Source organism: Drosophila eugracilis, unplaced genomic scaffold (genome assembly GCF_018153835.1).
Source record: "Drosophila eugracilis isolate 14026-0451.02 unplaced genomic scaffold, ASM1815383v1 contig_2154, whole genome shotgun sequence".
In the NCBI taxonomy this organism is placed as follows: domain Eukaryota; kingdom Metazoa; phylum Arthropoda; class Insecta; order Diptera; family Drosophilidae; genus Drosophila; species Drosophila eugracilis.
In genome coordinates this window covers 1,610,903-1,635,467 of record NW_024573038.1, presented here as the reverse complement: position 1 = coordinate 1,635,467, position 24,565 = coordinate 1,610,903, and the positions used below count along the sequence as shown (strand labels likewise).

Sequence of the window (24,565 nt, the reverse complement as noted above, 5' to 3'; positions counted from 1 at the left end):
TTTGTGCGACACAAAGAATCTATAAAATGTTCCCAAATAATTGTCACTTAAGTACACTGTTCTCCGCTGATGATGCTAATCAAGAGAACATAGAGCATTAAAGGTTGTGGGGTTCCAACTCCTTAACTTCTTAGAGAAATATTTATACCCTTAGGAAGAAAAGGTTTGATTTAACTAACTATCTATACACTATTTATCCGTGTTAGGTTAGGTTTAATCTTTTATTTAATTCATTCCTGCGTTTTATTATCAACATAATGTTACAAATTTTATTTTTAATCTAATCTAGGTACAACTTCAGCCAGATTGGTTATTTTTGTTTTGAACAATTTTAAAAAGGGAAATGGCACAATTAGTATTCGATTCAAGGCTCATGTTATAAATCCGTTTTAAAAGATATTTATAATTTATTGGAACGGACCCCGAATGTTTGCTTACAATTATTAGTTAGTAACTTCAAAATGTATTTTGATTTACAAGTTTATTCCGTTCAGTTTCTTCTTTTGTAATCCAGTTCAAAAATTAAAGAAAAATATCACTTCTGGATAGGTTTAGCTATTTTGGAAATCGTATTGGACAAACTCATAACTTCATAGAAAGTATTTGTAATTAATACACTTAACTAAAATTACGCCTCCTCCTTATGCAATGAGGTTAACCTCTTAACCAGCTATTTTCTACGAGGGTCCTTCATAGTGTTCCTTGTGGTACATGAGATTGACGGAAAAAAAGGTAGAACAAAGGCATTGCGTTGCAGCTTTTGCGATAGCATGTATTTGTTAAACTGAATTGTTCATTCTATATCATATCTCAACGACCATATTCATGTTTTTAAAACTACGTACTTATTACCAATTATTCATAAGATATTTTTTGTTTGTCAACTATGAATCACATATAAATGGGTTAGAATCGCCGAACCCGATTTTATGCAATATTGAGATTTTTCATGTAATTGTTACATTGATTTAGGTTTTAGATTTTGAACATGTTCGGTTTATATGTTAGTTACCTTAGGTTGTTTAATTGTCGATTTCTTATGGACAAAACATTACATTTGTATCAGTAAAAACAAACATTTCAAAGAGGTACATTTCGAAAGTATAAACTTAAAAGCAATATACAATATAGATGTTTTACATATAATATGTAGTGGTTTGGGTATTACGCTTGTGGCCAACGATTACAAATATACTGAATTATAGGTATGCAACAGTAATACTCTAACATAAAGTCTCATAACAATAACAAAAATTTCATTTATCGACGAATGGGAATAGTTTCTGCTCGGTTATGATACACTGACTCATTCGAGGTTGAATGTATGCAATTATCCAGATCGGCGTGCTTATGTGGTTTGCTATGTGCGTTTCACTTAGTTGTAGTCGTTAAACTTCAAAAAATGAGTAGAAAACCGATTAAAGAATGTATGTATTTTTATCTTTACAATTCAGTCTGAAAGGCATAGTTTACACATTTTATATCACCTATTTTCAAAATGTACTGTTTACGAAAATTGTTTATCTCTAAAATTGTGTATTCATATTTAATGATATATCAATGTTCCTTTAGGTTTAAGTTGAACCACTTGTTAATGGTATTAAATATAATTTAATTTAATACAAGTACGGAAAAGTTGCTGAATTTCGTTGCATTAAGTGGAGAATAAATATTATGTAACCTAAATTTGGTACCCAAATACAGTTTTTTGTTTAATTTCGCATTCGATATTTGGTTCAGTATCATTTATATATATCGTTTGAATATTGATTACGTTTTTCTGGGACTGTATATCCAAATTTGTATACTTTTGGGCTGTTGTTCCTTTTTTTTTGTATCCCTTCTGCTCAAGAAGCCTACTCCTCATCCGAAAAATCGGAACTTTCGCTAACATCAGTCGAAAATATCTCCAGCCAATGATAATCTCGTCGATCTACATAGTCCCATAGATATATCTATAAAATACGGAATATTAAGTATGTTGAAGAATTATCACAATTTTTTGTAGACATCATTTTTCGACCTTCCAAAAATTAAATAAAAAAAAAGATGCCCTAACACAGATTGATATATTGCACTTACATCAAGTAAATCGATTATTTCAGTTTGGCTCTGTAACTTTCGTGTTCGTTTCGGTAGTCCCACATCGACAATATTTCCATTGGGCAGGGCGTGCTTGTAAAAACATTTGTTTCCAAACGGACACTTGCCCTCGCCCTTTTTGAAGTACTTGCAGTCCTTAGCTCCCAACGCTGAGCGGTAGTCATTGAGCAATTTGTCCTTTTCCTCCTTCGTCTCTACCCAAAACGCACTGGGGCAGACAAAGTCTGAGCACACGCGACATTCGGGGCAAGCTCTGCAAAATTCAGAAAATAATTAGAATCAAATAAAATAATCATATTTCCGTCAAAAGTCTCGTCATTTAGATGTTTTCTTTATATAAGAATCAAGAGAATAATACGATCCCCCTTTATAAAAATCTATACATTTTAGCTTAGTGTACGAGTATGTGCTGAAACTTTTCATAATTTGAATAGTAACTATACAAGATTTAACAACGAAAATTGTACAAAGGGAAATCGATCACTGAATCAGTGGTAAGCCCTACTTACCGCGTTATTTTATGCTCAAACTGTTTGGCCTGACGCCATGTACGAATACACTCCAAGCAGAATATGTGGTTGCAATTGGGCAGGATGCCGAAACGCTTTTCACGCCCCGCCTTTTCCATGATCGTGTCGAAGCAGATGCCGCACGTCTTGTCCTTGGATCTGGCGATGGCAAAGGATAGCTCCATGGCCTGCTCGTGCTGCTGCAGGCACTCGCGATTGTGCTTTTTACGCTGTGCTTGATCTGTAGGATGCAGGCAAAACTGGTCGCACATTTCGCACAGCTCCATGTGAATGCGATAGGGGCAGAGTTCTCCCCAAGCGCAGGGACTCTCGTACGGACAGACCTCATCAAGCGAAGCGGGATTCATGGGTCCGCTGTTGTCCCCTTTGTTATTCACTGAGGAAGGCCCACCCACAACTTCAGCCCAGGATACGCCAGGCTGGAAAACTGCATAGCTCGCGCCATCTTCCACCTCCGAACCCATTGAGGTCTCAACCACGCTTTCCTCCAGGGCAGGATTGCGCTTCTGACTGGGCACAAACACCGGTGCGTTTACCCAGTTCCTCTGCTGGCTGGAAACGCTGGCGTTGTTGCTGCTGCTCGTACTGGGCTTCGGCAGCACCTCGGTGGCCGTCTCCTGCTCGCACTCTGGGCGACCGCGGGTCAGGTCATGGGAGAAGCGGCAGAGCTCCCCGAAGCGACAGATTCCGCGCACGTAATAGCGGCAGATGGTTTGGCTCCGGCCAAGGGACATACCGCTGAGGGCTGGATCGCTGCTGGCGACGGCACTCATTTCGCTATGACGATTGCAAAAGGCTTTTGGGTTTACAAATCACTGACAATTCCGTACGATGACCTGAAAGGAAAAGCGAAGGCTTAGCTATTGACACTTCAAATTGACATTCAAGATGTGTTCCAAAGTGTCGAGCTTTCACGTTCTTACCCCCGAATGCGCATACCTACAGAAACAACAACTGCGTACATACGCGGATGATATCAAATACCGTCTGTGCGGATTGTAACACCACGTTATTTTCAATTCTTCGCTATTTTCAGCGGAAATTTAACAGAAATGCAAGCGTGACGAGAAATGCATTTGTATAATTCCCTTAGCATCAGTAAAATATGCAATGTAAGTACGCATGTACATATGTATGTGAATTCCTATAGACGTATTTAAGCAGTTTTGTTGTTGGATATTAAATCAAACACTTTCATCGCTGATTGTAAGCTGTTCAATATTACCTGATGGCCTAACGGCTCCGCGAGTTCCTAAAATCTAAGCTCTTTAACGCCTAGAGAACTTAAAATTTTTTACTTTGTCGTTTTATGCACCTTGGATTATCGATATTAGGAGGCGTTATTTGTTTGAACAAATCGGGCCGGACGGCATAGTACTTCGATATTCGGAGAAAATATTTCTCTGAACTATCGGGCCTATAGTAATCGATATTATGAGATGGTATTTGCCTGAACCTATCTTCAATAGTTTAAAAAGCTGGGACTATATAATTGCGGTCATATTTACCTTTAGTTTAAAATAACAAATCAATAGTCTCAAAGGTGTCATGAGAATAGCAGAGTGAACAAAGTTATCAAACCGTTACAATTAAAAACTAATCGAAATTATTCAATAATTTAAAAAGTTTGAGTTATTGCCAAATTGATTAATCGCAATTAAATATAAGAAAGGAATATGAAAGAAAACTTAAGATGCAATTTAATAATAAAAAGAATCAACCATAGGTTTCTTTTAATTATTGGGTTCAGGGACTTAATAAGGGTTACATTTAATTACTTTTACTAATGACGCAACGTTAATGACAGCACCAATCCCTTTTTGATTTATAGTGCCCTCAAATAAAATGAATTGGAGGAACCAGGAGTTTGAAGGGGCTTAATAGTACTCGTTAAACTTTAACAAAAGATAACCAGGACTGAAGAAAAAAGATGAGTTTTTTAAAAAACATACATTGGCAAATATGGAACACTGGCGAAAAAAGGGGAAAAGGATTTCTACGAAATACATCGATGGAAGTGCTTAAATACGTTATCACCGATAATAAATTACCGTTATGGATAAAGCTTTACTTCGCCGTGATTTTCACTTTTCTTGTGTTTGTGGCCATAAATTTGGCTGTTGGAATTTATAACAAATGGGACAGCACACCAGTGATCATTGGAAGTAAATACAGATTTAGTTCTTTGTTGTTTTCAAAACATTGATTATGTTCTGTTAAAGTTAGTTCTACAATGACTCCCATAAATAAAATTCCGTTTCCGGCAATAACGATATGTAATATGAACCAGGCCAAGAAATCGAAAGTAGCGCAATTGAAGCCGTAAGTTAATTTCGAGTATAGAAGTTCATAATTCTTTTTTTAAACCTTTCTTAGAGGCTCGTTGGGATACGCCATGCTCCAAAAAACCTGTTATAAGGAAACCAACTACTCGCAATATATGGATATGCAACACAGAAATGAAACATTTCCAAAATTCATATTGGATATTTCGGAAAAGTGCTCTGATATAATAGTTTCTTGTACATTCCATCAGCAAAAAATTCCATGCACCGACATCTTCAGGGAAATTTTTGTTGATGAGGGCTTGTGCTGCATATTTAATTTTCTCCATCCTTATTATCTATACAAATTCAAGTGAGGCTTTTCTTAAAGAAAAAAAAAACGAGTATTTTAAAATTTATTTTAAAGCTCACCTTATATTCGGGACTATACTTCATCGGATAGATTTGCTGACATCGCCGTTGACTGGGATCCAATTTCTGGATATCCGCATAGATTGCCGTCAAGTTATTATCCCCGTACGGGAGTAGGTGTTGGTATTTCAATGGGCCTGCAGATTATCCTGAATGGCCACGTCAACGATTATTATTGTTCTTCCACAAATGGCCAAGGATTTAAAGTTTGTGTTATATTATACTTTTTGATCAGCCATTTTTGCAACCATATATTTAAGGTCCTCCTGTACAATCCGATAGACCAACCGCGCATGAAGGAGTCGGGATTACCTATAATGATCGGGCATCAGACAAGTTTTCGCATCATAGCTAGAAGTTTCGAAGCACTACCTTCTATAAGAAATATTCACAAGACAAAAAGGCAATGTATTTTTAGTGATGAACAAGAACTACTCTTTTATCGGTATTATACCCGCCGAAATTGCGAAGCGGAGTGCGATTCCATGTTTTATTTGAGACTTTGCAATTGTATTCCCCATTACTTACCACTGGTTCATCCAAACGCTTCGATATGCGATGTGATTAACTTTGATTGTCTAAATAGTGCAGAATCGCAGATTTTCGACACACAGAGTTCGCAGTGCAAAGAGTTGTGCCTGACCAGTTGCCATGATTTAATTTTCTTTCCCGATGCATTTACCACACCATTTAGCCAAAAATACGTTAAGGCGCAGAGCAATTATTTAAAGAATTTGTCAAGTGATTACATACGGAAAAATTTGGCGGTAGTAAATTTCTTTCACACTGACAACTACTTTAGAAGCAGCGTGAGGACATCGTATACCGGACCAACTGAATATATGGGTATGATATCTACCATCTGCATTATTTTCTTCTATTATATGTCTTTTATCATTTCTAGCCCTCACTGGTGGTATAATGAGCTTAATGATTGGTTTCAGTGTAATCTTCATAGCCGAGATAATTTATATAATATTTTTTATTTTAACATGTTTGCTTCTTTTAATGTTTTAATTAAATTATCTTTAAATACCACAAACTCTAAAATATTTATAAAAAAAATTGTTTAATTTTAAAAATTTTGATACGAAAAAAAGTAAGTATTTAAATTTAAGAGTTTATTATAATTTAAAGTTAAATTGTTTCTTTTATACAAAATGGAATTGACTGAAAATCCCGTAAAACGGTCATACACGTCCTAGCATAATAATATCGATTGCAAACACTTCGCAACCTGGCAACCCTTGGAAATTACAGTTCAGTGGCAAAGTGACAAGCAAAAATACGAAAATGGTTCTGGAGAGTACTATGATATGGTAAATCATTGTTTTTTCAGACAATAAGAACATATTTCGACGGTTTATCTAATGGTGCATGGTCCGGCAATCATAACTCGTATTTTTTTAGCTTTGATAACAGCGACTACCAGCGAAACGGAGACTACTTTCCGACTCGTCTGAACGTACAGAAAGATGGCATCAATCTGGTCTGCCTCACAAAGCTGCGTTCGAATCCGGAGAACAATGTTGGTCTAATGACTTTGTCCAAGTGAGTGTAAAGCTGCCGGGGCATATCCCAAATTCTCCTTTTTTTTCTTTTTTATCTTCTAGTACCGTTGAAGTTCTAGCCACCCTCACCAGCGATGTAGGTCGGATCTTCTCAAAGATGCATCTGATCCAGCCGAAGGGCGAGATAAACCTCTTAACTGGAATCCGTATTGCTCACCTGGTGCTGAAGCATCGCCAAGGCAAAAACCATAAGATGCGCATCGTGGTCTTTGTGGGATCACCTATCAACCATGAAGAGGGTGATCTGGTGAAACAGGCCAAGCGCCTTAAGAAAGAAAAGGTCAATGTCGACATCGTCAGTTTCGGCGATCATGGTAACAACAACGAGACGCTCACTGCATTTATTAATGCGCTGAATGGCAAGGACGGCACTGGCTCCCATTTGGTCAGTGTGCCTCGGGGATCCGCCCTTTCAGATGCGCTACTTTCGTCACCAATCATCCTCGGCGAGGACGGCTTGGGCGGAGCTGGCCTTGGCGGCAATGTCTTCGAATTCGGTGTAGATCCCAACGAGGACCCCGAGCTGGCTCTCGCCTTGCGTGTGTCTATGGAGGAGCAGCGTCAGCGCCAAGAGAGTGAGCAACGTCGCGCCAATACAGATGGAGCTGCACCTACTGGCGGAGACGCTAGTGGCGCAGGCGGTACCTCGGGATCCGGTCCTGGCAACGTAGAGAGTGTCGGAGCCGACAACGAGGCGAACACTGAGGAGGCCATGCTGCAGCGGGCCTTGGCTCTGTCCACTGAAACACCCGAGGACAACTTACCTGACTTTGCCAACATGACTGAGGAGGAACAAATTGCTTTCGCCATGCAGATGTCCATGCAGGATGCCTCCGACGACACTGTTACTCAGCAAGCAAAGCGCCCCAAGACGGACGAGACCAATGCTCCCATGGAAGTGGACGAGGACTACTCTGAGGTGATCGGGGACCCGGCCTTTTTGCAGAGCGTGCTTGAAAACCTACCCGGGGTTGATCCTCAGTCGGAAGCAGTGCGCGACGCTGTCGGTTCGCTAAACAAGGACAAGGATAAAAAGACCGACGGCAAGGACTCGCAGAAAAAGTAATCCGCACCTATAATTATATCTTATAAGTTCATTTAAAGCATTTGTATGCCCATTAAAATCATTTGTAGCCTCTTTAAAATTATGCTTCAAGTGAAAATATATAAACAAATAACAAATAACAGCTCACGGGTCTTTTAAAACTTGTACGTACTCTGTGTAACAGAGTATCCTTTGAATCCTGTTTCAAATCATTCACCAGCAGATAATGTTCTCAAACTTTCCACTGTTGTTATATATACATAGCTCTGCGAGGTCTAAAAAGTTACATGGATTGGGGACTATAAATTAAGCATACATAACAAAAATTGTTGTATTAAACATTTTTTTCGTGTTCGATCAATGATTAAGGATCTTAGTAAGGCAATTGAGGCACGATAAATAACAAATTCAATTTGTAGCTCAACGCATTATAGTTTATTTCCCTATCGCAGGGCCACCATTCATGTATTGACACTCTTTACTTTACAGGGGTATTATCTATATGTGGTAACAAGTCCAAATTACTTTCCGCCCTTGTAGTCCCGGATGTGGTAGAGCACCCAGGCGGGAATAAACAGGGAGGCAGCGCACATGCCGCCGCCAAGGATCACCTTCTCCTGTAATTTAAATTGAAATTTAGCACTGTGATATTTTTAATTGGGACCTAACATCCTCGTTATGCAACCAGCTGAAACTTACGGCGGTGGATACGTGCTGAGTTGGTGGTCCAGAAACTACCGACTGGCATCGGCTTTGCATTGCGCTACGGATAGCGGGGACCAGGAGGCGAGCAGCACTGTTTTGGAACATTTTTTCAATATTATTTGGAAAATTTGCTGGCGAAAATCAATGCTGTAAGGTTAGAATGCTTCTTCTTTACGATTTGTCATTCACTCGGATCTATGTGTCAGCTTATGCTGCGAATTTCCGTGTAACTTCCGTGACACGAAATGATATCGAGGTACTCGAAGAACTCAAGAACTGCGTTTTTGAATTCTTGAAAGTGTTTGAAATCTATTTTTTAATTCAAAAAGTGAAACAATAAATATTATTTAAATATCAAATCATATTTATGGTTACCGCAAAATTCCGTCAGATCTTAAAAAGCTTTCATAAAATATCTAGAAAACGGATTACGAGAATTGTAGGGATCTTAGATGATCAAGCTAAGGCTGACTTTAATTTTATATAGTATACACAGTTTTATATAGTATAAAACATCAAACAGTACAAAGTATAAGTGTTCTTATAGATTTTACTCAAATACCTGGACACTCAATTAAATCAAGCATATTGGTTTGGATTGTTTAAATATGTACACATAGGTTGTAGTAACATAATAATCAATGATTGTTCGCTAATGAGGGCAAATAACACAAAAATATAATTTGCAAAGAATTTATTAGAATAATTGTGAGTCAATTCTACCAATGAAAGTTATTGTGGCCGATCAGTTCATACATACAATGTACATTAAATATGTACATATATATGTATATATTAATATATACAAATGAACAAATGGCATTCGTTTTTTCAATATCAATCAAAGTTTTTATAAATATATAGTTTAGAAAAACTCTTAATCAATAACTTAGAAAGCAATAAATAGTAAAAACGAAAAATATTATTTCTACGAAATTTTTTTCTAGCGTTTAAATAAATTTGTCAGCGTTTTAAAATTTTGAACATTTGAATGAGTTTATATCTTGTAAAACAGCTTCATAACAATTTGATGAACATGCTCCTGATAAGAAATATTTCTACAAGGAAGGAATTCATAACCGTTTTTAGCTACAAAATAAAAATAAATAAAAAAAACATGGTGGAGACAAGACGTTCAGGGTGACCATTTCATGACTATCGATTTCCGCGATAGTCGCCAATGGTCGCACTGCTTCATGGGACAAGTCCGTCATGTGATATTCGTTGCTCGAGAAAAAGTTCCGTGATCGCGTTGTCCACCTTTTTATTTTTTATTTTGCCCAAACACTTTGCGTCGATCCTTACAGCCTGCAAAATGGTTTCCGAGTGGGTGGCACCGATCGTTATCACCAGCATTTGGGCCTTCATTGGCATCATCTGTCCTTTCTTTGCCCGAGGTCCCAACAGGGGGTAAGGTGTTTACTTAACTTTCAGAGTCAGCCACCAATATAACATTTTTCAGGGTAACTCAATGCTGCCTGATGCTCACCGCAGCAACATGCTGGCTGTTGTAAGTAACCTATCCTTGTTCCATATCTTAGGACTTGTTAATGACGTTTTTCATTGCAGCTGGTTGTGCTGTTATATGACGCAGCTGAATCCCCTGATCGGACCCAAACTAAGCATGAACGAAATCATGATTATGGCCCGCGAGTGGGGCAATGAAATTAAAAACACCATGGATGTCACCGTGTAATCATTATCTATACGTTTCACTTGTTTTGTTATTGTTTCTTTACCCCGGATGTTCTTACATCCTGTATTATTAATTTGAACTTTAAAGCATAAAATATATTGTATTAGCGATTTCGCTTTAGGCAATCCTGTTAAAGAAATGTATAGCTAAAAACATTTATGTTTGTAAATTTTGAACGCGCAAAAGTGAAAAGCTACCCTTGACTTTTGGGCCAAGCATTCCCATTTATCCGAGTGTCTTAAAATGAAGATTGAAACTTATAATAAAGTAAATTAAAGTATTCAATTATATTTAAACGATTAATTGGTAGAATAACAGACCTCGGAAATCCTAGTTAATAATGATATTTAAGAAACTGAAGTAATTTATCACGGTCCCATTTATATGCCAAGCTTTTTGTTACCTTACCATAAGTTAGCTCTGTCGAAGACCAAAAGCTATTGGATCAAAGCTAGTGTAATCAAAAAGTTTGTCACACTAAGACTTACCATACAAGAAGAATAGAAGAATGTTAAACATTTTTCATAGGAAATAAGTCTTGACAAAATAAGATTCCGCCCACTCTAACGCGTTTAACTCACTAAAATCGGTGAGATCTCAGGAACTATGAATCTAGAGCTAGAAAGTTGGGATTAAACATGTTTAATCTTGAAGTTTCAGGGTTAATGGTTTCCTGGTTTCCACAAACTCTTGCGCCCACAAACCTAGATAAATTCCGCTATCTTAGGAGCTCTCAGATGTCGGTATGATCATGGTGTTTTATTTCATCCGGCCATGTCCACTATAACGCCCACAAACCGCGGGAAACTGTGGTGTTTTTCTTGACATGGTAAAAGCCTTTTTGTCATTAACTACCGAATTTCTAAAAATGTTCCAAATTGGAACATTATTTCGGGATTTATTAACAAATATAAGTTATTAGGCATCACATTAGCAGTGTCGTCAGCATCAGATATTAAACTTGCTTTTTGGAGACAAAAAGTGGCGGTAGTAAAATTATTCCCTGCGTCAATTTCTGCAAACAAAATTATTTTTAAATTCGATAAGTCAATAACGGGTATCGTACAGTCGCGGCATTCGACTATAGCGTTTTTTCTTGTGTATCGATAGGTTACTCGAATCAGACCCCAAGCATTGCTATAAAATATATTTATACCCGTTACTCGTAGAGTAAAAGGGTATATTAGATTCGTTGAAAAGTATGTTACAGGTAGAAGGAAGCGTTTCCGATCCTAAAAAGTAAATACATATATTCTTGATCAGGACGAATAGCGAAGACGATTGAGCCATGTCCATCTGTCTGTCCGTCTTTTCGTCTTTCCGTATAAACGCTGAGATCTCAGGAACTACATATGTATAAGAGATACAAAGTTGAGATTAACCATGAAGATTCTTGAGGTCCCTTCGCAGCGCAAGTTTATTACAGCATCCTGCCACGCCCACAAATCGCAAAAAACTAAAACGTTGAAATCTCAGGAACTATTAGAGCTAGAAAGTTGAAATTCACAATGTATAACCTTTAGATGCCAGCGCATCTTATAGTGGTACTATTCGAACACACCCACCCATACGCCCACAAGGCTCAAAAGACGGTTTTCGCATTTTCTAGGAAAGCAGATTTCTCGTTAACTATAAGAGATAGAAAGTTCGGATTAAGCATATAGGTTTTGATGATGCCCCATTTGCAAACTAATTTTTTCACATCTAGCCACGCCTACTCTAACGCTAAGATACCCGTTACTGTTTTACACAATTTTAAAATATTAATCTTGCTAGTGGAAATTCACAAGGCGCCACCTATTGTCGGAGAAAGCATGTTGAGTACCTGATAGTGACGTCACTGCCCATGTGAGGCAGTAAATTAATAGCGAAATAATGTTCCGATTTCCAAAAGTCTTTGGTAAATAGATACATAGATATTAACAGAAATATCTTATACTCGTACAAGGTCAAACGAAGGCATTCATAATAATATTATAGACGCCACCGTTTTCCGTGATTTGTGGGCGTTAGAGTGGGCGTTGCCGAATAAAAACCAGTGGGAAGTTGCATCTTCTAAATACGTATTTTTAAGCACACCTTTCTAGCTTTTATAGTTGTTAGGGTGGGCGTGGCTTGATCGGGAAAAACAATTCGGATAAGAGGCATCATAAAAATCTACATGTTTACTCCGAACTTTCTAGCACTTTAGTTACCGAGATATCAGCTTTTCTAGAAAATCCGAAAACCGTCTTATGAGCTTGGTGTGCGTAAGAGTGGGCCTGGCAGGATGCTGAAATAAACTTGCGCTAAGTAGGGACCTCAAGAATCTTCATGCTTAATCCCAACTTTGAATCTATTATAGTTCCGGAGATCTCAGCGTTCATACGGACGGACGGAAGGACATGGCACAATCGAATTCGCTATTGATCCTGATCAAGAATATATATACTTTTAAGGGTGGCGTCTATAACCATAGTCTATTGTATAACTTATTTTTGTTAATATCTATCGATTTGCCCAAAATTTTTAAATCGGAACATTATTCCGCTATTTATGAAGAAATTTAAGTTGTAAGGCTTCACATGGGCAGTGACGTCACTATCAGTTCCTCAACATTCTTTCTCCGACAATAGGTGGCGCTTGGGGAATTTTAACTAGCAAAATTAATATTTTAAAATTGTGTAAAACAGTAACGGGTATCTTATAGTCGCTGCACTCGACTATAGCGTTTCCTCTTGTTTTTAATTTGGTTAACACAGTAACGGGTATCTCATAGAAGCAGCTCTCGACTGAACTTTATGTAATGGAATTAAAATACTTTCAATTTTTAAGCTTGAAAAACATAGAGATTTCGTTACCATTGAAATTCCTGAAGTTTGCATGCTTACATGCTTAAACAATTAAAACGGCAAAAGCTTTTTAAATAGTTTTAACTGCGACATAATTTAATAGGTATTTTATTTATAAAACATAAATATTTCATTTAAGGTTTTACCAACATGTAGCTCTGGTTTTATCTCCTTGTATGGTCCTTGCGAACTCATAATCTGGCGATATATTATTTCATTAACTCCGGGGTACATGTTATTACGGTTCGAAATTTCTACTAGAATTGTGAACCAAAGTAACGATTTGTGCTGATCTGTTTGATTATTTCTTTTACAGTTGACATTGTGTGGCACTGAATAACTGACTGATTTTCAATGCCTCAAGTAAAGCGGCAGTAAATAAATAAGCCTCTAAAGATGGATATATAAAAAATCAGTTGGGTATAATAAGTTATTTATTTAGTAACTACAGTATGTATACACCACTTTAAATAAATGATGACTAATATATAATATTCCTATATGCATTGTTATATTATTACATTATCGAAATGTTTATTTACAGTTTTTTTTACTAATAAAATGTACAATTTCCTTAAAAAGTTCATACAAAATTTTAATATTTATTTTAAACAAATAAACGAAAGCCAAGATTGGAAATTAGAAACTTTAAATTAAAAGTGAAACAGAAAGAAAAATATAAAACAATGGCATATCAACAAGAAGCGTTTGACTAATATTTACAGACAACCCCGTAACATTCGACAACTTTTTACTTAAAATCTACCTCCAGGTCCACGTCCTCACACTCGAGCCAATTATATTGTCGAGAACATAGAGTAAGAGCTGTTAGTATGGCTTGTCAAAGGTGCATAAAGCAAAACATTTAGCGCAGTTATGTGTTCGCGGAGCTAGTTGATGTCGGATTCGTTGAGGACGGAGCTGCTGGAGCTGCCAAATTAGTTGGCAGCTGAGCGGCAGCTGCTGAATAGTAAGCTGCAGGCGCTGGAACGTTTGTGCTGATTGCTGAACAAACCAAAGGGTTAAAAAAGAATATTTCCAAATATCTAAAAAAAACTTACATTGGCGAAGTGCCTTTTGAAACTTTTCGTATTCCACATAATGTTTCAGGCGCAGCTCGTCCTCTTCAATAAGTTGTCTCTGACGCAACAGCAACAGCCGCTGGTGCTGATTAGTACCCAAGCGCGTATTGCACAATTGGTTGACCAACGAGTCTAAATTGTGTTTTATATCCTGCAAGAGGAAAAAACAATAACAAATTGTAAACGATATGTTACTTAGCTTGATCTTACGGATTGTATATCGCTTGGTAACAAGTGTGGATGTGTAGCTGCTAGTGATACAGGCTCTTCGGTAACTGCAATAGAGGAAAATTATGAAAAAATGCTGTAGTCATTTCTTCTTTCTTATTAAACATATTCAAAACGCCAGTTATTAAGATTATTGCCTTGGAATAGTTTACCTTCCCCAGACGATGCATTAAAGATCGGTTGCATAACGTGTTGCATAGGCTGTGCTGGCTGTTGGGAAGCCATCAGAGGAGACTGCTGCAACAAATGATTTGGTACAGCATTTTGGAAATTTTGTGGAGCGGTCACATGAGCTCCGGTCTGCTGGTTGTACATTCCTGACACACTTTGTTGCTGCATGTGCGACTGCATCTGCAACTGGTGCTGTTGTTGCGAAATGATTTGCTGCTGGGCTGACATAGTCTGCATGGGTGGAAGTTGATGTGGCATTCCCTGGGCCATGCTTACCACCTGGGGTGGAAGCGAGTGAAGCTGATTGGTCTGAGTCTGGATAAATTGATGCTGAGGATGGGTTTGTTGTGTGCCAGGCAAGTTAAATTGCTGCGATCCCTGCTGAGATCCTTGTTGCTGTTGCATTAAGATCTGTTGTTGTTGTTGTGGTATGAGAGGCATTTGGTTCTGCTGCTGCTGCGGCTGAATCGGCTGCATGGGTATAGATTGCTGTTGCGGTTGTTGCTGGTGAGTGTTTACCATGGGCTGATGGCCATTGAGTGGCGTCTGTTGTTGCATATTTGAATGTACAAGTTGCTGCTGTGGTTGTAGGTTTGATATTTGTTGCATATGGGTGCCATTCTGATTTATTACTTGGGGCACTACAATGCATTGAGCCCCTGCTCCACTCGTAGAGGTGGAGGCTCCTCCAGGCAACTGTTGGATTTGTTGGGGCTGTTGGTATATCAATTGAATTCCGTTAATAGCCAGTGGAACATTTTGAATGGGAGAACTGATAATTTCAGTTGGAGTGTTAACCACACTGCCATTCTGCATTGAGCTGTTGCTCTGTAACTGGCCTCCAGGGCCTGCGACCTGCAAGTCGATCTTCAGTGCAGGTTCCTCCATACCAGTCGAAGTTTTCTGCTCCTGCACACGACTGACACTGAAACGCGAAATTTTACGGGCGCTTGGGTTTACGACCTCTTCGATTGGTTTGGGGACCACACCTAACGTGGTTGATGCAGACTAAAAATGGAAAGAGTTGATAAAAAATAGATACAAGAAGTTTTATTTTATATTGTACCTCTTCAGCGTTTTCGGTATTACGCAAAGCTGCTAATTTCTTTTCCAAATCTGCTATTGAATTCTGATTGAGTGATCCGTTGCTAGGATTTCTATGAGGAGGATCACTTGAGTTGGTCGAAATGGAAGTGGTCGATGGTTTTTCCAAACTAGGCTGCTTGGACAGTTGCTTCTCATGGCCCGTGCCAATGGCAATGCCAACTGATGCCTCAGTTGGAGTCGGATCCGAGTTACTAATTGTCCCTTCAAGATTGGTGGCAGTGTGCAAGTGCACATCAGATCCCATGCTGTTGTCAATGGAAGTGCGACGTGAGTTGTAGACGGAGGAGCCAGAGCCCCTGGCGGATGTTAATGCCGCAGTGGGAGTATTTTGACCCACTGAGGGAGCGGACGTACCTGCTCCGTTACTTGACTTGTTAATCTAAAGAAAGTAGAAAATGGACATTTAAAATAACACATTAAAATTACTTTCATCTGTAACACATTATTTGAAGTGAGTTAAATATCAAATAATCAAAAACATTCATTTTATTTTGTCTTTTTCACATATTTTTTTTTACTGTTTTTAATTACCTCTTGTGTGTGCGGTTGTCCGGATGAAGCCTTAAGTGAGGACATGGCTGGCGAGGCCTGGTGAGGAACTCTGTTATTGATCGAGGCAACCACCGCAGATGCAAAAGCGTGGGCGTGTGTTATGTTCTCTAGTTCTATCTTTAACTGTTCTAGGGTGTTGGCCGCTCCCGTTCCCTGGTTTCCTACCACCTGGGCGGACTTATCTTTTGGCTTCTCTACTTCCAATGCAGTGGTATATTGAACATTCTCGGAAGGTTCTAATGTTGTCTTATTGGGCATGTCAAAGGTTATTTTCACAGCGGTCAAGTCGTCAAGGCTTCTAGTATGCTTTAAGTCCTCTTGAATCTTTAGGTGACGATTCAGGGGCAGGTTCAGACTGCGGGGGGCACCGCCGCCGGTTGACTCCAAAAGCTTTTGCATTCTAGCGATAGCAAGGGAGCAAGGCTTTTGCTGCACAGCCAGTGGCTTATCCTTGGTATCGTCAAGCGATGGTTCCGGACCAGTTGGAGTAATGTTGCTATCAGGCATGTAGTCAATCGAAAGCGAAGTGTATTCCGAGGCCGTACTTGTCTTGCGAGACACGGAACCGGATCCGATGGTCACGTCATTGCTGCTATTGGGCGCATCCCTCGATGCGGTTGATGAGGAAGACATGGTCGAAGTGGTTGTGGGTGGGGTTCCTAAATTTACCTGGGGCTCTTGCGCATTCGTTATGTTGGATCCATGGGACCTGGCTTCAAAAATTAAATTGGGGTTCGACGGATCAGCGCCTCCGCCTCCGGAAGGTAGATTTTCAACACCATGGATAGTGGGTTCGAACATCTTTGTAATGTCGCTGGCGGTTTCATCCCGCTAAAATAATTTAGTCAAATGTGAGTCAAAGGAGCCAATCAATAGTAATTGTGCATATACATTATTATTTTAAATAAAAATGTATTAGACGTGAAACTTAAGAAAAAAAGTATTTTAAATCCATATTTTATTATAAAAGGAGCAAAAGATTGAGTGAATATTCATCGGTATAAAGCTTTGGAATTGGAATATTTAAATGAAGTAAAGGCGTTTTTTGATTACGGAGTTGAAGATAATTTAAATGTTGAATTCCGGACAATGTATTTATATTCATTTTCGGAAAAGGAGATTTCTTTTTTTAAGGAATAATGTTATTGAATTAAAAATCTATTATTGAAATTTAATAATTGGTTTTTGGGGGAAGGTATTTGTGGGGCCTCGTTTATAAACCTGAAACGGCATAACATTAGGTTGTTGAAAGTAACATCAAATATACGTTAAATTATAAATAACTTGAATATAACTAATTTTCTGAAATAGTCTAAGAATAAAATAAAATTCCTCGTAAGTAAAGAAACATTTTAGCTAGGAAAAAATAAGTGTTTACATAAGCCCAGTGCACTCAACACTTACAGATCTATGTCTTTGGTGTGACCTAAACGTGGAACGCTGTCGAGTTAGAGACGCGTGTCGGACCTGTTTTGTTATAGTAGGGATAGACAATCAAAAAACATGGATTTTGTGATATGGATATTTAAGTCGCTTAGTTAAGTATTTTATGAAATTTGTCGCATCATTTTCTCGATATCGAATCGCTGCTTTTCACAAGGAAAGGAGGAGGAGGATTCATTTAGTGTTGGATTAACTAATGTAATATTCATCGTAAAAAATCACACCTGTGATATGGACAAATATATTTATATTTGTTGAAAATTATTTATGATGCTTTGAGAACTCTTTAAATCTAAAATTTTCTTTAACAGACCGGACTACTTAATATGTGTGGCGCCGTGAAAAAGTAATGCCATCAGGAACAAAGGATAGAAGGGCTGTCAATGTAATGTTATATAGTATATAAAGACTGTTCTCTAGAACAATCGGTGGATCATTTCATTCATCAGGGGTTGTTCATCCAACAAACAGTATCCATCTTTGCGTTTAACGAACCCAAAGGACTCGTAAGAATAGTCTTCATTGAGTAAGAATGAAATTGTTGTGGAAATAATTTTGGAATAGCGATGTACCTTTTCAATATTGCGGCGATAATTGGTCGGTATAGGGATTTGATTGGGATTCTGTTTGACTTGGTCAACAATTTCATTGATCATTTCCACAAAAACTGTACTTTGGCAATTAGAAAGCAAATCTTGGGCGATCTGAAATTCAAAAAAAGTTGATGATTGAGTGTTGTTTGAATTAAGAGTTTATCTCACCAATTTATTGGCAATTTCAACCGGATTAACATCTCCTATGTCGAATTTAAATGTAATCGTTTTAAGTTTGTTTTCCATGTGACAGTTAATGACGCTGCCCTCGTCCACACTGGTAACACTTAGTTTGGGAATCCTTTCGTTGCCGCTACGGTTCGAGCGTCTTGGTTTCTGAGTCCGTGTTGCCGTGCCTTGTTGTTTCTGCTGCTTATCTGCATCGCCAGGTGTATGGGATTCTGTTTTCCCTGCACTTTCGGGGTTTGCTTGAATATTATTAACAGGCACGACTTCCGCTACGACAGATGGTTCTGGATTAACTTGGAGTGGTTGCAGATTTTCCTGTTGCATTGGGACTTGTGAAGGAATCTGTGAGTGTTGTTCGGCTACAGGCTGCTGCTGTAGTATTGGTTGTTGTTGCTGCTGTGGCGGTTGCTGTTGGAGTTGTTGCTGTTGAAGTTGTTGTTGCTGTGGCTGTTGCTGCTGTGGCTGTTGCTGCTGTGGTTGTTGCTGCTGCAGCTGTGGGTGCTGTGGTTGTGGCTGCTGTTGGACCAACGGTTGCTGATGCTGGACCAAAGGTTGCTGTTGCTGGACCAAAGGCTGCTGCTGTTGGAGCAAAGGTGGCTGTTGCTGTTGACTTATGGTTTGCTGCGGTTGTTGTTGCTGGGGCGGTTGGCTATGCAGTAACTGCTGCAATTTCTGCTCCAACTGCATTGACAACTGTATTGGTTGCTGTGTGGGTTGTTGAACAAATTGTGGTTGCTGCGAAGGTACGGCTGAAAATCCCGCATGCTGTTGTTGTTGAGGATCACCCAGAGTCACTTGAGGGGTCTGCTGGTTATATGTCTGTTGCATTGTAGGAGCCACCGAAGTTGGTGGAACTTGCATCTGAACTTGGATCGGCATAGATTGTTGATGTTGTTGTGGTGCCATCACCTGCGATCCCGCGATGATTTGCTGGTGTTGTTGCTGTGGTATGGCCTGTGCGTATTGTTGCACAAACTGTTGTTGTTGTAGTTGCTGTTGTTGGATTTGCTGTTGCTGCTGTTGTTGGAGCTGCTGTTGTTGGAGCTGCTGATGTTGAAGCTGTTGCTGCTGCAGCTGCTGTAGTTGATGCTGGGCCAATTGTTGTTGCAAAATTTGTTGTTGGTGCGAAACCGCCACCTGTTGTTGCATCGCATAAGCCTGCTGTTGTTGTTGCGCAAGCTGATTTGGATGCATAGAAACCGGAGCCTGCGGTTGCTGCTGAAAATATTGCTGAGCCTGTTGCTGAACCATTTGTTGCTGTTGTGCCAGTTCCGGTGTCTGCACGTTGTTATGCATAAGCTGCTGTAATTGTTGCTGTAATGGAATTTGGTGGCTCTTTTGCTGATCTACCAATGACTGTTGCTGTTGCTGTGGTTGCTGTTCGTGCTGTTGTGGAGCCAACACTGTCTGTGGTTGTTGTTGCGGAGCCACCTGCTGTACTTGAACTTGCTGGGGCATCTGCTGCATCATTTGTGGCTGCTGTTGTTGCTGGTTGACCTGCTGCTGCGGCATGATCTGATGATTTACGGTTGGTGCAGCAATGGGCTGCTGTTGTTGCATCTGCTGACTGCCCGTCGGTGAGATGACCTGGTTGTTAGTCATCTCCTGCATCGTCGGATTCGAGTTTTGATATGAGGCCAGCTGCGGCGTCTGGATGTAGTGGACCGTTGGTTTTTGTTGCAACGGAATAGCCGGTGACGCGATAGCCTGCGGCTGCACCGAGATCAACTGGGAAACAGCCACAGGACCTGGGACTTGAACAGGCTGCTGAATACCACTATTTGGAATTGTGCTCGACCGTGTGGACAGTTGCGGCTCGACGCTGTTCGTGGAGAGAGCTAGGCTAGTTTCTGAATCTGTGTTAAGCAGGTCATACTTGAGCTGCAGACGCTGATTCCACTTCACGCCATCCTCCTCGTCCTCGGACTCCTCCTCTTCTTCTTCATCTTCGTCGACGTTGGTCGGCAAACTCTCACGTTGCTTTTGCAATGCTAGTTTCTCCAATCGCGACTTCTCGTTCTGCAGTTTGATTTGAGTTTGACGCTGGGCACGTTCTTTAAGCAGCGATACCACTTGCACCTTCAGAAGTCGAGCTACAGCGCGAGAATCATCCTCCGATATAATATTTTCCTTCATCATTTCCTGCGCAATCTGCTCGTATTCATCATGTTTAATGTTGTATTCGAACTGTATCGCCTCGTTCTCCTTATGACGAGATGAGCGCTTCTTTGGATCCATAAAACGCAGTCGAAATTCGATGATGCTGATGCTCGGATCAGAAAGGAACTGTTCCGAAGCAGTGGGCTCCACGCGAATGCCGATGTCCTCGTCAAAAAACTCCGATTCTAGAAGTTCATTACAGCTAGGTCGATCCTCCTTTTTAAGTTCAATGCATCGTTCGATAATGTCGCGCACGTTGGGATCCTCTACCTTGGCTAAGGCCGCTGGCTTTATACCCGAGATCACTTTTTTGTAGATCTGGGCCGGACCCTTGCACTCGCTATATGGATACTCGGAGATTGCCATCTCCAACATGCACATGCCGAAGGCATATACGTCCACCGACTCGTCGTAGTGCTCCTCGTACATTTCCGGGGCCATGAACTCCGGCGTACCAATCACAGATTTCGCGTGGGAGCGGTTTTTCAACGTTGCCAGGCCCAAGTCGCCAATTTTAACACTACCAGTGGTGCCAGTTATAAAAATATTATCACATTTCAAATCACGATGAATTATAGGAAATTGACGAGTATGCAGGAAGTTGAGGCCTTTTAGGATCTGGCGACACCATGACTTCAATACCTTTGGGTGTATTTTCTTGAATCGTTTTAAATAGCTGGAAGTAAATTAGAGTTTATATTTCTAAACAATAGAATCCAAAGTCAGGTATCCTCTTACGATTTCAAAGTTCCAGATAACATTAGTTCGGTGACTAGTACTATATTTTTCTTGCGGCCAATAGGAAACTCCCAATATGTATAGAACCGCACAATGTTTGGGTGCTGAAGTTTCTTCAGCATATCTGCCTCCTCACGGAATCTGGTGCGTTCACTTTTCTTCACTTGCTTGTCCTGAAAAAAAAAATATATATATAGCATAAGTTGATAAATCTATCTTTCTCATATTGTCAGGACTCTAATACATTATATAATAGGATTACTCAAAAAAATCAAAAAAATGATAACTATTATCTTTCTTATCACAACGCATATGAATTTCGGCTAATGTTCGTTTTGACTAAGATATAAATTATATATATATATAAAATTAATAAATATAAATTTGCATATTTGGAACCTTCCTATCCTATCCATATATTAACTCACCAGTAATTCGCACCAGGCCACTGGAACACCCGTCAACGTGTCCAGGCCACGGTAGACAGTTTTGAAGGAACCGCGTCCGACTTCCTTATCGTACTTGAAAAAACGCCCACAAGGGGACATGGCCACCGGGTCATCGTCCTCATCACTCTTGCTCTTGGTGATCGAAGTGGCTGACGAAGTGGTTGACACCGTCGTCGTGGAAGGCAGCAGGGATGTGGAGGCATCCGTGGATGATCCAGTGACAGTAGCTTCCTCTGCGCTAACCTCGGCGCTCTCTGACTTCTTTGATATATCGTCGATGCTCTTTGGCTGCTTTTCGCTCTGAATTTCGGTATCGTCCTTCTCCTCGACCTGAAAACCAACGCGCTTGACGCCGCTTGAATGCTTGGTGGAGGACCTTAATGGCACATCGTCCTCAGTCTTCTCGATTGTAAGACTCCGTGACGCTTCGGTAATAATATTGTCGATGATGCCGGCCACTTGGTGGGAGGTGGCATCTGTAGCATTCGACCGAGTTGGCGTGCGGAACTGCTCCTCCAGGTGTTCCGCCTCGCGGGACAGCATTTCGATGTTATCATCATAATCGCGAGGAAACTCCGTTTCGAGCTCGACGAATTGCAGTGGATTAGTGTTCCTGCCCGACTGCTCCACATTTTTGCGCACGAATCGAATGTTTTGCACGAAGTTTGCCGTCAGAGTAGTAGGTGTAGTTTTGGACGAGTGCAGTGGTGCCTGCTGTTTGATCAACGGCTCGATCACTGTGTCCGAGGAGGACTTTCTGGTCTCCATTTTCTTCGTGTCTGAAACAACAGCTTGCGACGTCCCCTTGGCCGACTTGTCTTTTTTAGGATTGCCCGAAGCTAAACCAGCTTTCTGGCGGCTCTTGGCATCTGCTGGCTCTGCTTTGCCATCCATTTTGTCCTCATTGTGTTTCCTCTGCTGGTTGTCTTTAGAGCAAAGCACCTCTACATCGGTCGTTTGCTGTTTGTTCAGAGCGCCGTTGTTGTTATCGTTAACTTTAGGTGCGTCGACTTCGTTTTTTAGGCTCACCGCCGTCTTCCCGGAAAGAGAGTTACTGGAAAAGCGGCGCAGCATCCGCACAAAAAGATTACTTTTGCCGGAAGCCGGTGGTGTGGTGTGCAGCGTGGGCAGAGAGGAAGCTGGTTCGATAGGTGATGATTGGATCGATGTAGTGCTGCTGGTGCTCGTGTGTGCAGAAAGTGCGTCCTGCTTGCGATTGGGCTTTCTGCTCAGTGTGTCTTTTAGTTTAGATGTCGGGTTCTGGTTTTGCCTAGAGGAGGCAGACCTATTAAACGAACGGTATTCCGACTTTTGTATATTAGCTCCCTGCACAGTTTGCTCCTCGCTAGAAATGGAGGTATTCCTAAAAAAATAACAAAAGTGGATGTTAATTCGATTTCCGTATAATTAAATACTAAACTGTTTATAAACACTCAATGTCAGAAATAGGGGGGTTTCATTTTACGAGTTTTGGCAAATAGGGTTTACAATAGTTTTAATATTTATTCATTTATTGTTGACATAATATGCAGGAATATGGGACGATATAAACGAGAGGTATTATAAGCCTAGAACTGCTGTTTACACCTTTTAGGTAGAAAGAACGATACCTGTTGTTTCCAACATCCCTCCCTTCTTAACTATTTAACCTACATATCATTGAAAAAACCTGAAAAATCCCCTACTTCTTCTAACCCACCTTTGAGGTTGCGTGGTGCAGGAGGTAGTACCATCTTCGCTGATGGCGCTTCCCTTCCGAGCACGGTTCGCAGGTACGACCTCTTGTTGTCGTACAAAGTCGCAGAGGGTTTGTCCAATTTTGCAAGATTTTCAGCAGCAGACCACCACGTTTAATCTGGAATGAGAGGCGTAGTGGCGGATGAGTACAGAAGGGCAGGGGATCAATCCAAGGTTAAATTCCGGCAGTATTCAATATTGGGGATGGCAGGGCCAAGGGCTGGGCCAGGGGGTGACCATTCCACCCACATATGTTCGTTGCTGTGTGCCGTCGTCTGAAATATCGCTTACAGCTGGGTGGAAGAGGAAGAGCCGCCGACTCCTGGAGGCCGAGGTGTATGTTTTCCATGAATCACTAGTTTTGATTGCACTACGTTCTGTTCTGTTCTGTCGCGAGGGATATGTGCGTATGTGCGGTACGCTGGCTATACATACATATTTATGTACATTTGATTTGGGGCAAGAAACATATGCAACGTCTATGATGTCATGGTTCCGCGCCGCTCCTTCCGGAAGTCCTCCACTCGACGGGATTATAATTCGGTACCGGGATGGGGACTAGGGCTCGTACTGCGACTGGCCGACCATTCGCATCGAGGTTTTCAGTTTGTGATTGTAGTGTTCAAAGGTAATTTGAGTTAGCAAGTTTTCATATTACAGCACAGGGTATTGGGCAATCTTGAGGAGAAATCAGACGACGCCACAAGAAGGTTCAATTGCAACGGACGCGGGCGAGAGTCAACGGAAAATTAAAGTATTTCGCCTTAAATTTCCTTTTTACAAAGCAACTGGGTTTACTTGTGTTCGTGATACATCGATAGCGCATTATTGTTACACAAGTGTTATCGGCGGCGTTGCCACCCAGATAAGGGTTGTCATTTGAATTAATATATTTGCTAATCGTTTAACAGATGTAGTTTCAGGTCTCTGTTAAAATGC

General features: G+C 40.3%; 6 protein-coding genes across 8 annotated transcripts; 3 read left to right on the top strand and 3 right to left on the bottom strand.

Moving 5' to 3' along the window:
* Positions 1-746: 746 nt before the first annotated feature.
* Positions 747-3,991, bottom strand: LOC108108787 (probable E3 ubiquitin-protein ligase makorin-1). The gene is made up of 4 exons (XM_017216961.2): positions 3,859-3,991; positions 2,613-3,469; positions 2,083-2,356; positions 747-1,955 (listed from the first exon to the last, which is right to left on the bottom strand). The coding sequence occupies exons 2-4, from the start codon at positions 3,404-3,406 to the stop codon at positions 1,857-1,859; spliced, it is 1,167 nt and encodes a 388-aa protein (XP_017072450.1). The 5' UTR covers positions 3,407-3,469; positions 3,859-3,991; the 3' UTR covers positions 747-1,856.
* A 611-nt stretch (positions 3,992-4,602) lies between these two features.
* LOC108108786 (pickpocket protein 28) lies at positions 4,603-6,354 on the top strand. Its single transcript, XM_017216960.1, has 6 exons — positions 4,603-4,798; positions 4,856-4,955; positions 5,010-5,270; positions 5,325-5,535; positions 5,590-6,175; positions 6,234-6,354. Exons 1-6 carry the CDS (start codon positions 4,645-4,647, stop codon positions 6,344-6,346), a joined length of 1,425 nt encoding a protein of 474 aa, XP_017072449.1. The 5' UTR covers positions 4,603-4,644; the 3' UTR covers positions 6,347-6,354.
* Positions 6,355-6,525: 171 nt separating this feature from the next.
* LOC108108807 (26S proteasome non-ATPase regulatory subunit 4) lies at positions 6,526-8,085 on the top strand. The gene is made up of 3 exons (XM_017216991.2): positions 6,526-6,648; positions 6,740-6,880; positions 6,943-8,085. The coding sequence occupies exons 1-3, from the start codon at positions 6,623-6,625 to the stop codon at positions 7,964-7,966; spliced, it is 1,191 nt and encodes a 396-aa protein (XP_017072480.1). The 5' UTR covers positions 6,526-6,622; the 3' UTR covers positions 7,967-8,085.
* Positions 8,086-8,357: 272 nt separating this feature from the next.
* Positions 8,358-8,848, bottom strand: LOC108108808. The gene is made up of 2 exons (XM_017216992.2): positions 8,645-8,848; positions 8,358-8,562 (listed from the first exon to the last, which is right to left on the bottom strand). Exons 1-2 carry the CDS (start codon positions 8,753-8,755, stop codon positions 8,467-8,469), a joined length of 207 nt encoding a protein of 68 aa, XP_017072481.1. The 5' UTR covers positions 8,756-8,848; the 3' UTR covers positions 8,358-8,466.
* Positions 8,849-9,844: 996 nt separating this feature from the next.
* On the top strand, positions 9,845-10,631 carry LOC108108728 (V-type proton ATPase subunit e). The gene is made up of 3 exons (XM_017216865.2): positions 9,845-10,060; positions 10,113-10,160; positions 10,220-10,631. Exons 1-3 carry the CDS (start codon positions 9,966-9,968, stop codon positions 10,344-10,346), a joined length of 270 nt encoding a protein of 89 aa, XP_017072354.1. The 5' UTR covers positions 9,845-9,965; the 3' UTR covers positions 10,347-10,631.
* Positions 10,632-13,593: 2,962 nt separating this feature from the next.
* LOC108108727 (serine/threonine-protein kinase WNK1) lies at positions 13,594-23,713 on the bottom strand. Of its 3 annotated transcripts, XM_017216861.2 has the most exons (12): positions 23,589-23,713; positions 21,869-23,252; positions 21,441-21,613; positions 18,522-21,378; positions 18,333-18,464; positions 17,722-17,784; positions 16,297-17,148; positions 15,725-16,144; positions 14,640-15,666; positions 14,470-14,534; positions 14,239-14,410; positions 13,594-14,182 (listed from the first exon to the last, which is right to left on the bottom strand). In XM_017216861.2, the coding sequence occupies exons 2-12, from the start codon at positions 22,961-22,963 to the stop codon at positions 14,052-14,054; spliced, it is 6,987 nt and encodes a 2,328-aa protein (XP_017072350.1). In that variant the 5' UTR covers positions 22,964-23,252; positions 23,589-23,713; the 3' UTR covers positions 13,594-14,051. The 3 variants fall into 3 exon arrangements, with proteins under 3 accessions (XP_017072350.1, XP_017072351.1, XP_017072353.1); XM_017216862.2 differs by lacking the exon at positions 17,722-17,784 and having other exon boundaries at positions 23,589-23,712; XM_017216864.2 differs by lacking the exons at positions 13,594-14,182; positions 14,239-14,410; positions 14,470-14,534; ... (3 more) ...; positions 17,722-17,784; positions 23,589-23,713 and adding an exon at positions 17,173-17,538 and having other exon boundaries at positions 21,869-23,057.
* Between the last annotated feature and the right edge of the window lie 852 nt (positions 23,714-24,565).

Bases quoted from the DNA above. Each gene is read 5' to 3' on its own strand.
- LOC108108787 (XM_017216961.2), bottom strand. From the start codon at position 3,406: ATGAGTGCCGTCGCCAGCAGCGATCCAGCCCTCAGCGGTATGTCCCTT. The intron at 2,357-2,612 runs GTAAGTAGGGCT...TGAATTTTGCAG, and splicing joins TTTGAGCATAAAATAACGCG to AGCTTGCCCCGAATGTCGCG. The intron at 1,956-2,082 runs GTAAGTGCAATA...CGTATTTTATAG, and splicing joins AAATAATCGATTTACTTGAT to ATATATCTATGGGACTATGT.
- LOC108108786 (XM_017216960.1), top strand. From the start codon at position 4,645: ATGGAAGTGCTTAAATACGTTATCACCGATAATAAATTACCGTTATGG. The intron at 4,799-4,855 runs GTAAATACAGAT...GTTCTGTTAAAG, and splicing joins CACACCAGTGATCATTGGAA to TTAGTTCTACAATGACTCCC. The intron at 4,956-5,009 runs GTAAGTTAATTT...AACCTTTCTTAG, and splicing joins AAAGTAGCGCAATTGAAGCC to AGGCTCGTTGGGATACGCCA.
- LOC108108807 (XM_017216991.2), top strand. From the start codon at position 6,623: ATGGTTCTGGAGAGTACTATGATATG. The intron at 6,649-6,739 runs GTAAATCATTGT...GTATTTTTTTAG, and splicing joins CTGGAGAGTACTATGATATG to CTTTGATAACAGCGACTACC. The intron at 6,881-6,942 runs GTGAGTGTAAAG...TTTATCTTCTAG, and splicing joins GGTCTAATGACTTTGTCCAA to TACCGTTGAAGTTCTAGCCA.
- LOC108108808 (XM_017216992.2), bottom strand. From the start codon at position 8,755: ATGTTCCAAAACAGTGCTGCTCGCCTCCTGGTCCCCGCTATCCGTAGC. The intron at 8,563-8,644 runs GTAAGTTTCAGC...TTTAAATTACAG, and splicing joins CTCAGCACGTATCCACCGCC to GAGAAGGTGATCCTTGGCGG.
- LOC108108728 (XM_017216865.2), top strand. From the start codon at position 9,966: ATGGTTTCCGAGTGGGTGGCACCGATCGTTATCACCAGCATTTGGGCC. The intron at 10,061-10,112 runs GTAAGGTGTTTA...AACATTTTTCAG, and splicing joins GCCCGAGGTCCCAACAGGGG to GGTAACTCAATGCTGCCTGA. The intron at 10,161-10,219 runs GTAAGTAACCTA...TTTTCATTGCAG, and splicing joins GCAGCAACATGCTGGCTGTT to CTGGTTGTGCTGTTATATGA.
- LOC108108727 (XM_017216861.2), bottom strand. From the start codon at position 22,963: ATGCTGCGCCGCTTTTCCAGTAACTCTCTTTCCGGGAAGACGGCGGTG. The intron at 21,614-21,868 runs GTGAGTTAATAT...TTTTTTTTTCAG, and splicing joins TGGCCTGGTGCGAATTACTG to GACAAGCAAGTGAAGAAAAG. The intron at 17,785-18,332 runs GTACATCGCTAT...ATAACAAAACAG, and splicing joins ATCGCCGCAATATTGAAAAG to GTCCGACACGCGTCTCTAAC.